This window comes from Saccostrea cucullata, unplaced genomic scaffold, assembly GCF_032062105.1.
Source record: "Saccostrea cucullata isolate Sc308-1 unplaced genomic scaffold, CSIRO_AGI_Scuc_v1 ctg282, whole genome shotgun sequence".
NCBI classification, from domain to species: Eukaryota; Metazoa; Mollusca; class Bivalvia; order Ostreida; family Ostreidae; genus Saccostrea; species Saccostrea cuccullata.
Genome location: NW_026933043.1, coordinates 1 through 15,132, shown reverse-complemented (window position 1 = coordinate 15,132; position 15,132 = coordinate 1). Strand labels below are relative to the sequence as shown.

At 32.5% G+C, this 15,132-nt stretch overlaps 3 protein-coding genes across 3 annotated transcripts; all 3 read left to right on the top strand.

The window, feature by feature from the left end:
- The first annotated feature begins 1,960 nt into the window (after positions 1–1,960).
- On the top strand, positions 1,961–2,668 carry LOC134237073 (uncharacterized). The gene has a single exon (XM_062719155.1). The coding sequence runs from the start codon at positions 1,961–1,963 to the stop codon at positions 2,666–2,668; it is 708 nt and encodes a 235-aa protein (XP_062575139.1).
- A 36-nt stretch (positions 2,669–2,704) lies between these two features.
- On the top strand, positions 2,705–3,583 carry LOC134237072 (uncharacterized). Its single transcript, XM_062719154.1, has one exon. It carries the CDS (start codon positions 2,705–2,707, stop codon positions 3,581–3,583), a length of 879 nt encoding a protein of 292 aa, XP_062575138.1.
- A 3,482-nt stretch (positions 3,584–7,065) lies between these two features.
- On the top strand, positions 7,066–7,483 carry LOC134237071 (uncharacterized; the record flags this gene model as incomplete). The annotated part of the gene is made up of 1 exon (XM_062719153.1): positions 7,066–7,483. A coding segment is annotated over exon 1 (418 nt), but the record flags the coding sequence as incomplete, so codon positions are not given.
- Between the last annotated feature and the right edge of the window lie 7,649 nt (positions 7,484–15,132).

Genomic DNA, 15,132 nt, shown 5'->3' with positions numbered 1-15,132 from the left:
GTGTTTTGGGAGAGAAAATCCAATGGACTACTACTATATGGATGATTACGTTCTCTCCGGGTTAAAACTGCTTTACTTTGCATGAAATTACTTAGTACTAGGATTTCAATAATTGGCAGACAGGTGTCAAAATTAGTCCAAGGTATATTAAAATGTCCGTTCACAAAACTGGAGCCGGCGTAATAGACCTACACATGCTGGAATAATTCCCCATCATTTGAAGAGCACGCCTTTGTAAACAAAAAAATAGCACATGATTTGATCCATTATTATACATGCATATATACAGTATGTTTTTATCTACATGTACATGTATATTTCTTTTATATATTACTATTATTTTAATTAATATTAAATTCCAATTTGAAAAATGATATTTTAGATAAATGGAAACACTTGTGCACTTTCTATAAGTACATGATTTTTAATGAACCACCAGCCAAGCTCCAGATATATAGATGTTTCTCTCAAAAATGGTTGCATCTAATCTCCTCTAGCACATTATTATTGAGGGGACACAAGCATAACGCAGTTTTGTTTTCTATATATTGGTAAAATTATTATCACCCCCCCCCCCCTCCTGTGCTCCGTCAGTTCTTACGACCATGAGATTACAACCAGTCTTCCTCTCCGCATAATACAATGTATAGCTAGCTATGCATGAGATTTCAATAGATTTCCTTTTAGTATTTTCATATCTGTAGTCACGAATTTGGGACTTTTTTTTCTGGTGTGGCATTCTTATTTTATATATTTGAGAAAGCTTTATACAGCACGAATAACTAACGTTGAGTATCACTGGCAAATATTTTTTTTAAGAATGCCCTCACATGTGCACGTGTTCGCTAAGAAGCAATCATTTTTGAATTTCATTTACAATTAGATACCTTATAAAGAGCAAAATAAATTAAACGTATAACACGTAAAACAATGTTTAAAAAATACAAATATCGGGTGCCCGGAAGGGAAGAGGGCTTGAAAGGGTGTTTCTGTGAATGCTTAGTTCTACCAGCAAACTTCGCAAAGTTAAAACATACTTCTGTCCCAGTCCTTTGAAAGCGGGGGTAATCCCCAATACTCCCGCCCCTCCCATTTTGAAGCTAAAAATATAACCCATACTAACATACTGAGAGTTGTAGATAGAGCGGAGAGGTTATTTCGTTAGTCTTTAAATTATACACAACTTAAGAAACGACTTAGGAAAAAAATAAGATAAGATTGTTTCGTGAAACAGCTGTGACAAATCTTAGGAACTTCCTAAGTTATAACTTAGGCATATCTTAAGTTATGTCTTACGACATATCTTAGGAAACGTTTGTGAAACGGGCCCCTGATCTCGTGTGCTAAGAAATGTCATCCACCTTTACAAAAAGTTCTCACAGTGGATGTTTGAGGTCTTAAGATCATATAGTCAAGCGTATACACTGTAATATGTTCGTTTAAAATATAACGCAAAACACCAAAATGCGCACGTTACTAGTATCACCAATATGGTAGACAAGATTGTGATATCCACTTACAAATTTGTCTGCACCTTTTTAAAATATAAGCGGATGCATGGTTATTACATGTTTATTCATTTGTAAGAAAGTAAGTTCATATTGTAAGTCATTTATTATACATGTAGTGACACGTGTTATAAATACAGGTATTCAAACACCGGCCCATGTAAAGAGAATTGAATTTTAATACAGTATCAGTTTCATTTTCAATATAAAGAAGTAAATAAAATTGTTCTTATAATGGCATTTTATATACAAAAAAAAATATAATAAAAAAATAGGTCATGTCATTAAAAAATTATTTCTTCTATTTACAGCTGATTTTGATCGCATAACACGCGAAAAATAAAATTAAAGAATGGGAGATTTCCTGCGCAAAAAAATCATTTGAAAGGAATATCATGGGTAAATTACTCTCAAAATTTAAGGCATCACCATGTTCTCTATGTATGGGTAACATGGAAAACTACATGTACTGCGAGACCTGTCAATTTTATTTGTGTGTTCCTTGTAAAGAGAAGCACGTGATCGACCTGGACACCAAATACCACGAGATCATTCACCCAACAAAGGATGGTGGATGGATGATACCAGATCCAGAGTCTTGCAAGATACACACAGACCGAAAATATTTATACTGGTGTCAATCCTGTGAATGTCCAGTTTGTGACTTTTATAATGAACATGAAAGACACACACTTGTGGACATTACGTCTGCCTATAAAATTCAAAAAGAGCAACACTGGGAGAAAATTGTTGAGATTCGCAGCGAAAAACTTCTTTACAACCAGGCCATTTTAGCCAAAATTGAATCTGATTTCAAGACGTGTCAAATAGCTTTGACTGAACTCCGGATAAAAATGTTATCACAAGCTCAACGAGAAAAAAATCTGATTGATATGGTTTTGAATAATACAAAAGAGGTCTACTTTAATATCAACTCTAAATTACAACAATCGAAACAAAATGTTAAAGATCTAGAGAAGTACGTGCTCAGATTTGAACATTCGGCTAACGGAGCAGTACATTTTTTAATATTTATAAAAAAGAAATCTGTTCCGAGGAAACAGGACATTCCTAAAACTTTAACAGTCTCCCTGAAACATGAAATCAGTATGAAAGACGTAGGTCTATTTCAAAGGAAAATCAAACTCGCTGAGGTCTGAAAAAGACATTTAGAAAATGATAAACTTCTGAAAATAATGCCTAGACCAGTGCTACGAAAAACTTTCACCGTTCCTGGAGCTAGTTGTAGTACTTGCATTTCGTTTGTGACGTCAGACCGGATCTGGGTGAGTGGTGGCGGCATTGATCTCTTTCTGATAGACTCTACTGGTAATATTTTACATCATCGAACAGATAATCAAAGTATTAGTTCACAAACAGTAAGCCTTGCTGGAGAACTCATTTACATCGACTTGGATTCTAATTTATGTTTACTTTGTAAGGATAACAAAACAAAAATAACACTGACGAAAAAATCTGAATTTTGGGAACCGTCCGAAATTTTTTGCTCTCAATTCTCCGGAAATTTGCTCCTTTTAATGAAAAAAGACCCCCAGTACAGCCAGTTATTTGCTCCCTATTATAAAGAGAGTAAAGTGATTAGATTCAAGGGAATAAAAGAAAAGGACCAGACCTTCCAGTTTCATGACAAGGGTTGTCTACTTTATTATGACCCTGAACATATCACAGAGAACCGAAACGGAGATATTATTGTTTCCGATAGGTTAAGCTATCTTAGTTTTGAACGATCATTTCTAGTTGTGATAGACCGAAATGGAAGATATCGCTTCAGCTACTATGGATCACAATACGACCCCCGACTGGAACTAGATATGTGGGGGATTTGTACAGATGCACTGTCAAACATCCTTATAGCTAACCAAAATCCTAGCACAGTGCATATGATTAACAAAGATGGCAAATTCCTTTCCTTGCTACTGACAACGGAACACGGTTTAAGTGGTCCATGTGGTCTCAGTTACGACGATAAATCTCATCTTCTGTGGGTTCGATCTATTAAAGACAACAGGTTGTGTGTGTACAGATATATCGAAAGACAGAATCACTCTGTATAACGTTTAAAATTAATATGAAATACACATGTATTATAGTAATTTTGTCAGGGATATTCAAAGCAAAACATCTTTGTTGATCAGAAGCTCTTTTTCATTTTAAAAGAACGAATGACTAAGACCGAAAACTTGAATTGATTAATTGTAAAGTTTTGTAAAATAAATGATTTTGTTTAATATTGATAGCATTAAAAAGAATATACTACATTATACATTCTATATTCTTTTGAAAAAGATAAATACTGATTTCAATATAAAGTAAATTAAAAGGATACAAGTATAATTGAATACTGCTCTTACTCGTAAGTTCTACACTGTGTATGTAAAACGGTCCCAGGAGTGTCAATTCGTGTAACAACATTACAATCTAATTATATATGTTGCAGTTGCAAACAAAGTCATATAATATTCGAGATGCATTCTCTTATAAACAACCCTGAAATATCGACTTACATGTATTTGACTGAAGCTTTTAAGCCTTTTTTAGTACAACATTTTAGTAGTAAATATCTTCTCATCATGAAACCAGGTTTAGGTAGAATCTGAAAATCCAAAGGTAGTGGTTCTTTCTCCATGGGATCCGCAGGGATGGATGTTTAAACAATGGAAAAGTACATATATAAGTATATAGTTTTTGATGACCACATAATGGGGACTCTGCATTCTGCTTGTGAAGATCGGGAAAACGGGAAAATCTAAAGATATAACATCATCCTTATTATTCTGTTGTGATTTATATTGACTATTAAATCTTCTGTTCGGATTTGGATGGCCTGAATTTTGTTTAAGAGATTCACTGAAAGAGATTGTTGATATGTATTCTTCAAAGCAGCCTCATAATTTCCCGTTATTCGGTGAAATATTCCAAGAATGACTTGATCTAGTCTCAGTCATTATAAGTAGTTTACTAGTAATTCTTCTATGCTCTCCGGCCGGACTACCACAGGATGTCTCTTGTGTAACAGATCCAGTAACTTTTCTCTTGGTTTTTGAATCACTGCATTAAAGTGAAAGTTGTGGGTTCTTTACAAACAGAACGTAAAACAACATACAATCATTTAATCAATGAAATTATGTGCAACAAAAATATATATCATATTGCCTGTCTAAATGTGCAGAGAAAAACATTAATGATCCGTCTATAGTACAGCCTATGATCCGAATCATGTAGACTTTAAATTTAAACTTTTTTTTACATTGATCGATCTAGCTAATTGTCATTCAAAATACCTGTGGTGACGTTTCTCAGATAAATAAAAACTATGAAACCTATCTCGTTACAACACTGGTGAGATTAGGTAAGTATAATACTTACCAATTTAATGAAATTTAAAGAATGATCCATGATGATAATGATATGCTATGTGGGAATCGAGCCAATATACTTAGAATGGAGATCCTTTGTCTAAGCATAAGTTTAAGTTTAAACATATCGTTCAAAGGGAAATTCAAAATGATTATGTCTTGAAATTTATACAAATGCATGTTCGAAACTGTACAGTGAACACAACTTTCCTAATTGGTGCACTTTTTCATAATATATGACGAAAATTGTATATCAATGAAAAGGTTAACCTAAAACTTTTCATATTTATTGTCTTAAACTTGCGCCCTTATGAAATTTGTAAAGTCCTCTCAAAATAAACACTTCCCTTTAAAATCAATTCGTACTTTTCTTACCGGAATGTTTATTGAAATACATGTCTAATAAATACAGAATAAACACACAGGTTTTTTTTTATTACTTACGATTTTGAAGGGATTCAAAACCATCTTCGTGAAGAAAAGGATTTAATTCTGAACTTCATTTTGTTCAATTTCTTTCCTATGCTGCATTGATAAACCCCATAGAATTCGAAATGAAAGCTACCACAGAGAGTGACACATCTGTTTTATATTTGAATATTCAACTTGAGAACAACAATATTATAGCATCAGAAAATAAATAAATTTTCAGATAAGTGATTGCATCTTTTCTTTTGTCAATTCCCTTATTTATTTTGCATATACTATTTTCGCCTGCATGGAGTTTATATGTCTCGTGGTCGCTTAGACCGTGATGAAATGGAATGTTTGAATGTTTTAGGAACAAACTTAAGACTTTCTTAAACAAGGGAAGTTTTGACAAAATAAGTGATGTCTCAAGAATATAATATGCATTGTTTAGAGATAACATTTTTCAAATGGTATATATACTATGTATATATGATCGATGCAATAAAATATACAATATGTCGTTTAAATGAGTCTCGACTGACGTCTAGATTCGATTTGTGAGGTCCTAACGTTACTAATTTTGCGTTTACCTGATCACACCAAAGAGCAAAAAGTTGACAGGGGATGTTAACTTCTCATTGACTCCTGATCTCGCTTTTGTTTTCAGACGTCCTCGTTGCCTCTGCTCATTTGTTACATTATCAATGTTGGCCTTTATAAATCTTTTTTTTTTCCTGCTTTGAATTCTTCTTTTGCGTATTTTGTCGTCATGTCATATGAAATTGTTTTGCTATTATAATAACTAACAATAAGTATTTCTCTTATTTAGATAGCACCGTAGCAAACAAACAAATACGAATTGGAAAGTTTCATGCGTCAAAAGTATCCTCTGAGAAGAATAGAAAAACATCATGGGTGAATTACTTATAAAATTAAAGGAAACACAGTGTACTCTTTGTAATGGGTACGTGAGAGATAAAATGTACTGCGATGTGTGTAATTTTTTTCTGTGTGTTAAATGTAAAGAGAGACATATGTTTGATTTCGACACAAAATATCATGATGTTTTAATTCACCATTCAGATAAAGAGGAGCTTATACTAACAGAGCATTGCAGGGAACACCCAGAGAGAACATAAACATACTGGCGTCAGTCCTGCGAATGCCCAGTTTGCGACTTTTCTAATGAACATGTAGGACATGAACTTCTGGACATTATGTCTGCCTATAAAAACCAAAGACAGCAACACTGGGACAGAATTGTTCATACCAGGAGCGAATTGCTTCTTTACAATCACGAACTCTTATCTGGAATTAAATCTGATTTTCAAGCGTGTCAAATGGCTTTGACTGAACTCTCACTAAAAATGGCCTCATCAGCTGAAGTACAAAAGATTTTAATAGATAATACGTTACAAAATTCAAAAGAGGCATACTTTTATATCAACTCGAAATTGCAACAATCTAGACACAGTATCAAAATGATAGAAATATATGTACGCAGATTTGAAAACTCAGCAAACAGAGCGGTTAAATGTTTATCATTTATAAAAAAGAAACCGATTCCAATGATGAAAATCATGCATCGGACAGATGAACGAAACCTAAGTCCTGGTTCCCACACAGTGAGCCTTGCCGGAGAACTTATATACATAGATGTAGATTTAAATATCTGTAAATTTTGTAAGAACAAAACGAAAATTACATTAATGAATAAATCTGAAACATGGATTCCTCAGGAAATTTACTGTTATCAGTTATCTGGAGAGATGCTTGTTCTGATGAAAAATTACATCCCGTCATCTGGAGTTGTTGATGTAGAGACAAAAATTGTTAGATTTAATGGATTAGAAGAAACACAGACCGTCCAGTTTGATGACAAGGGTAATAATCTTTATATTGACCCTGAATGTATCTCAGAAAACAGAAACGGGGATATTATTGTTTTTGACCTGATTCATGATATCCTTCTTGGGCCATCATCACGTCTAGTTGTGACAGATCAAAATGGATGTCATCGCTTTACTTACTATGGATCAGAAAATGACCCCCGACTGAAACTAGAAGCAACTGATATTTGTACAGATCCACTGTCAAACATCCTCATAGCTAACCAAAGCTTAAGCACAGTGCATATGATTGACAAGGATGGCACATTTCTTCGCTTGCTATTGACAACAGAACACGGTATATGGGGCCCTTGGGGTATGAGTTATGACGAAAATTCTCATCTTTTGTGGGTTGGATCTATTCAAGACAAAAAATTATGCGTGCACAGATATATCGATTGACAAAATCACATTTCATAGTGTTAAAATTACTAAGAATATATTGAGAATAAAAACAGTATTCAAGTTCAAAAATGCATTTTACAATACAAGATGCACATGTAGGAGCAGAGCAAACACGGATCTCTGAAACATCAGAGATGGGGTCAGATGTCTTGGAGGTACTATAGTTTTTAGAAAAACCGTGGAACTTTGATTTACTATTGTGAAAACCTTGGAAAATTGATATACAATAGTGAAAACTTGGAATTTTTGAAAACTATAGTCAAAACTGTGGACTTTGATTTAATTTGGTAAAAACTTTTGAACTTTGATTTACTATTATAATAATAGTGAAAATGTTGGATCTTTGATTTAGCGAAAACTCTGTACTTTGATTTACTGAAGCGAAAACTTTGGAACTTTGAATAACTGTAGGGAAAACATTAGAATTTTGAAAAACTGTGGTGAAAAGTTTAGATCTTTGATTTACTATAGTGAAAACTTTGAAACATTGATTTATTACAGTCAACTATTGTATACTACATCAAGGATACCAAGAGTAAGACATCTGTATTGATCCGAGGTTCATTTTAATTACAAAAGAACGTATGGCTTAGACCGAAAACTTGAATTGATTAAAATTCTCATTTGCAAAATGAAATGATTTAGTTTAAATTGCTAGCGTAAAAAATATCTTTAGTTACTGTATTCATTTTTGAAGGACAAAACCTGTCCAAAATATAGAGTAAATGAAACAGATACAAGCATAACTAGACCTTATTTTTGTCGTTCAACAAAAACGGAGGGCTTTTCGATCCCTTAAAATAAAGAATCTTAAAAGAAATTCAATACTACACAGTAAAAAAAATCATATAATACAATAGCAAAAGCTCTTTTGAGATTAATACATAATTTGAAACATAACATTTCTCTTTGTACTTTAGTGTCTACTCAAAGAGACATAACTCTTTCGTGGTTATTAAACACATACAAAAATGTACTGTTTTTCAATCCACTAAAACTTCTATAAGGGCTTAAAAAGTGACCCCACGGCCCATAATTTTTAAACTGTACTCTTTATGCTTGTTACAATTCCAAAATTAGTTTGAAGATTGGTTGAGAATTAAAAAATGTACAGGGGAAAAGCCGTTTTCTGTACTGACCCCTAAAATCCTTTTATTTTAAGGATTTTTGTTTTCATGACCTAACCCTCTGGAGACAATGCTTGAGTCAATATTCATATGAAATTTCACGAGAATTGCTTGCCCACCTCTTGAGATAATGGAACAAACGTGTTTTAAAATTCAACATAGAAATCTCCATAGGCAATTTTAAGGGACTCATAAAACCGGAAGTACTCTTCAGATGCATACCACAATTATAACATAGAGAGCATATAACGTTACAAACAGATGGACAAAGAGAGATAACTCTTGCACAAATATTTTCTACAAGACTAAAAAATGCAATATTTCAGGTCTCTACAACTCCTATAAGGGGTCAAAAAGTGACCCCACGGACCATATTTTTTAGACTGTCCTTTTAATCCTTAAGTGAAATCTGAAAACTATTTGAAAATTCATTGAGAAATAAAAAAGTTACAGGCAAAGGTCCGTTTTCAATGTTGGCCCCTAGAAATCCCCTATTTTCCAGAATTTTAATTTTTTAATCTGATGATGTCACAACAGCATCAGCGTCATTTCATATACAAAATATTACAAGAAAATCTTCATTACTTTAAGAGATAATGTGGCATGATTAATTTCAATTTAAAATAAAACTTTAAAGACCCATAAAACCGGAAGTTCTGTTTTGATTGATATGAAACTTACAGTATATGTTCTACTTATTAGTTCTAACATATTTTTATGCTCAAAATAATTTTTGTAACGTAATTGTGACTTTCAAAAATTTCATCCCCCCTTCTTCAATGTTTGAAGTCTTATATCTTGAAAAGTATCTGTGGTCAAAAGTTACGTTCGCGCATTTATTTATTGGATAAGGTCTCTAGAATTCATATCTCAAATTTGGGAGTCTAGACACTAAAATTAAAAACGTTTTTGGCTTCTTTAGAAATTTCAGTTTTCCTTTAGTATAAAATTGAAGTGACTATACCGGAAGTTGTTCTTGTTTCACGCACGAGAGATTTTAATTTGCTATTTAGTGGTTACAAAATAATATACCTATTCTCAAAGGTACTCCCTAAATGCTGAACGATAGAAGTGTTCAGTATAATAATAATAATAACTAGATCTTTTTGTCGTTCAACAAAAACGGAGGGCTTTTCGATCCCTTAAATTAAAGAATCTTAAAAGAAAATCAATATTACACAGTCAAAAAAATATCATATAGCACAATATCGAAAAAGTTCTTTTGAGATCAATACTTATTTGGAAACGTAACACTACTCTTTATACATCAGTGTCTACTCAAAGAGACATAACTCTTTCGTAATTATTAAACACATACGAAAATGTACTGTTTTTCAATCCACTAAAACTCATATAAGGGGTCAAAAAGTGACCCCACGGCCCATAATTTTTAAACTGTACTCTTTATGCTTGATGTTAAACCAAAATTAGTTTGAAGATTGGTTGAGAATTTAAAAAGTTACAGAGAAAAAGTTGTTTTCTGTACTGACCCCTAAAATCCTTTAATTTTAAGGATTTTTGTTTTCATGACCTAACCCTCTGGAGACAATGCTTGAGTCAATATTCATATGAAATTTCACGAGAATTGCTTGCCAACCTCTTGAAATAATGGAACAAACGTGTTTTAAAATTCAACATAGAAATCTCCATAGGCAATTTTAAGGGACTCATAAAACCGGAAGTACTCTTTAGATGCATACCACAATTAAAACATAGAGAGCATATAACGTTACAAACAGATGGACAAAGAGAAATAACTATTGCACAAATATTTTCTAAAAGACTAAAAAATGCAATATTTCAGGTCTCTACAACTCCTATAAGGGATCAAAAAGTGACCCCACGGACCATATTTTTTAGAGTGTCCTTTTAATCCTTAAGAAAAATCTGAAAACTATTTGAAAATTCATTGAGAAATAAAAAAAATACAGGCAAAGGTCCGTTTTCAATGTTGGCCCCTAGAAATCCCTTATTTTCCAAAATTTTAATTTTTTATTCTGATGATGTCACAACAGCATCAGAGTTATTCTGTATACAAAATATTACAAGAAAATGTTAATTACTTTAAGAGATAATGTGGCATGATTAATTTCAATTTAAAATAAAACTTTCAAGACCCATAAAACCGGAAGTTCTGTTCTGATTGATATGAAACTTACAGTATATGTTCTACTAATTAGTTCTAACATATTTTTATGCTCAAAATAATTTTTGTAACGTAATTGTGACTTTCAAAAATTTCCTCCCCCCTTCTTCAATGTTTGAAGTCTTATATCTCGAAAAGTATCTGTGGTCAAAATTTACCTACGCGCACTTATTTATTGAATAAGGTGTCTAGAATTCATATCTAAAATTTGAGAGTCTAGACATTAAAATTAAAAATGTTTTCGGCTTCTTTAGAAATTTCAGTTTTCCTCCGGTAGAGACCGGAAGTGACTATACCGGAAGTTGTTCTTGTTTCACGCAAGTGAAATTTAAATTTGCTATTTAGCGGTTATTAAATAAAACACCTAGTCTTAGAGGTTCTCCCCATATGCTGAACGATAGAAGTGTTCGGTATAATAATAATAATAACTAGACCTTATTTTTGTCGTTCAACAAAAACGGAGGGCTTTTCGACCCCTTAAAAAGAAGAGTCTTATATTACACAGTAAAAATAAATATCAAATAATACAATATCGCACAAAGTTCTTTTGAGATCAATTCTGAAACGAAAACATAACAATTCTCTTTGTCCACCAGTGTCTACTCAAAGAGAAATAACTCTTTCATAAATATTTAAAACATACGAAAATATACTAATTTTCAATCCAATTAAACTCCTATAAGGAGTCTGAGGTGACCCCACGGCCTGTAATTTTTTAACTGTACTCCTTATGCTTAATGCAAAACCAGAATTAGTTTGAAAATTGGTTGAGAAATTAAAAAAAAAGTTATAGAGAAAAAGCTGTTTTCTGTACTTACCCCTAAAGTCCCTTCTATTTAAGGGATTTTATTTCCATGAACTTACAAACTGTAGACAATGATTGAGTCATTATTCATGTGAAATATCACGAGAATTGCTTACTTCCTTTTTGAGATATGGGACATTGTATGATTTCATATTTAACATAGAAATCTCCATAGACAATTTTAAGGGACTCATAAAACCGGAAGTACTCTTCATAAACATACCAAAATTGAAACATAGAGGAAATATTAGGTTCCAGAAAGGTGGACAACGGGAGATAACTGTTGCACAATTATTTTTGATACTACTGAAAAATACAATATTTCAGATCTCTAAATGTTCGATAAGGGATCAAAGAGTGACCCCACGGACCAAAATTTTTTAAATGTCCTTCTTATGCTTAACTCAAAACCGAAATAAATTTGAAGATATGGTGCGAAATAAAAAAGTTACAGTCAAAAAACTGTTTTTCTATTCTGGCCCCTAAAATCCCTTTTATTTTGGGGAACTTTGTTTTCATGACCAAACCCCTTAAAGATAGTACAAAAATTATTATTCATGTGAAATATCACAAGAATTGCATGCTGTACTTTTGAAATAAAAAAACAAACGTGATTTCAAATTTAACATAGAAATCTCCATAGGGAATTTTAAGGATATTATAAAACCGGAAGTACTCTTCATATACATACCAAAATTGAAACATAGAGAGAATATTACACTATAAACAGATTGACAAAGGGAGATAACTCTTACACTATCATTTTATGAAAAAACTAAAAAATACAATATTTCAGGACTCTAAAACTCCTATAAGGGGTCAAAAAGTGACCCCACGGACCATAATTTTTAGACTGTACTTTGTATGCTTAAGTCAAATCTGAAAACTGTTTGAAAATTCATTGAGAAATAAAAAAATTACAGGGAATGGTCTGTTTTAAAGTTGGCCCCTAGAAATCCCTTATTTTCCAAAATTTTAATTTCATACTTTAATGATGTCAGAAGTGTATCAAAGTCATTCTGTATACAAAATATAACAGGAAAATCTTGAATACTTAAGTAGAAAATGCGCCACGATTAATTTCATTTTAAAAGAAAACTTTTAAGGGTCATAAAACCGGAAGTTCTTTTTGGATTGACATGAAACTTTCAGTATATGTTCTACAAATTAGTTCTAACATATTTCTATGCTCAAAATAATTTTGGAGACGCAATTGTGACTTTCAAAAATTTCATCCCCCCTTCTTCAATGTTTGAAGTCTTATATCTCGAAAAGTATTTGTGTTCAAAAATTACGTACGCGCACTTTTTTATTGGATTATGTCTCTAGAATTCATATCTCAAATTTGGGAGTCTAGACACTAAAATTAAAAATGTTTTCGGCTCATTAAGAATTTTCAGTTTTCCTTTAGTTGAAACCGGAAGTGACTATTCCGGAAGTTGTTCTTGTTTCACGCACGAGAGAATTTAATTTGCTATTTAGTGGTAACACAATGATATACCTATTCTTAAAGGTACTCCCTAAATGCTGAACGATAGAAGTGTTCAGTATAATAATAATAATAATAAACAAAACGAAAACAATAGGTCTTTTCGACAAAAGTCGAAAAGCCCTAATAACTAGACCTTATTTTTGTCGTTCAACAAAAACGGAGGGCTTTTCGACCCCTTAAAAAGAAGAATCGTATATTACACATTAAAAAAACCCTCAAAATACAATATCGCAAGTTCTTTTGAGATCAACACTGAATTGAAAACATAACAATTCTCTTTGTCCACCAGCGTCTACTCAAAGAGACATAACTCTTTGATCATTATTAAAAACAAACGAAAATGTATTGTTTTTCAATCCAGTAAAACTCATATAAGGGGTCAAAAAGTGACCCCACGGCCAATATTTTTTTAAACTGCACTCTTTATGCTTAATGCAAAACCAAAATTAGTTTGAAGATTGGTTGAAAAATAAAAAAGTTACAGGGAAAAGGCTGTTTTCTGAATTGACCCCTAAAATCCCTTCTACTTAAGGGATTTTTCTATGCATGACCTTACCAAGTTGAGACAATGATAGAGTCATTATTCATGTGAAATATCACGAGAATCGCTTGCTTCCCTTTTGATATATGGGACATTGTATGATTTCATATTTAACATAGAAATCTCCATAGACAATTTTAAGGTACTTATAAAACCGGAAGTAATTTACATATCCATACCAAAATTGACTCTTCATATACATATCAAAATTAAAACATAGAGAGTGTATTAGACTCCAAACATGTTGACAAAGGGAGATAACTCTTGCATCATTATTTTTTAAATTACTCAAAAATACAAAATTTCAGGTCTCTAAAACACCCATAAGGGGTCAAAAAGTGACCCCACGGACCATAATTTTTAAATTGTACTGCTTATGCTGAACTCAAAACCGAAATCAGTTTGAAGATTGATAGGTAAATAAACCAGAAGTCTCTGTCGAGACTGAAGCTCTACTGGTTTGAACTTATAGCAAAGGAAGAGAAAGTACTTAAGCAGCTGGGATTTGAAACTTTATAAACGGCATTAAATAGAATAATGATCGTTGATAAAGTCTCTTTATGTTCTTAGTGTATTCTACTTGTGTGCCAAGTTATACTGAAATCAGACCAAAACTGTAGGAGGAGTAGCATTTTGAAAGAATTTTACAGACATTTCTATTTTTAGTAACCACGGCAACACCGTTCATCAAAATTAAAATTCGATACACAGAATTATGTATCTTAGTGTATTCTACTTGTGTGCCAAGTTATATTGAAATCTGACCAAAACTGTAGGAGGAGTAGCATTTTGAAACAATTTTACAGATATTTCTATTTTTAGTAACCATGACAACACCATTCATCGAAATCAAAAACCGATACACAGAATTATGTATCTTAGTGTATTCTACTTGTTTGCCAAGTTATACTGAAATCAGACCAAAACTGTAGGAGGAGTAGCATTTTGAAACAATTTCACAGAAATTTCTATTTTTAGTAACCATGGCAACACCGTTCATCGAAATCAAAAACCGATACACAGAATTATGTATCTTAGTGTAGTCTACTTGTGTGCCATGTTATACTGAAATCTGACCAAAACTGTAGGAGGAGTAGCATTTTGAAACAATTTTACAGAAATTTCTATTTTTAGTAACCACGGCAACACTGTTCATCGAAATCAAAAACCGATACACAGAATTATGTAACTTAGTGTATTCTACTTGTGTGCCAAGTTATACTGAATTCAGACCAGAACTGTAGGAGGAGTAGCATTTTGAAAGAATTTCACAGAAATTTCTATTTTTAGTAACCACGGCAACACCGTTCATCGAAATCAAAAACCGATACACATAATTATGTATCTTAGTGTAGTCTACTTGTGTGCCAAGTTATACTGAAATCAAACCAAAACTGTAGGAGTAGCATTTTGAAAGAATTCACAGAAATT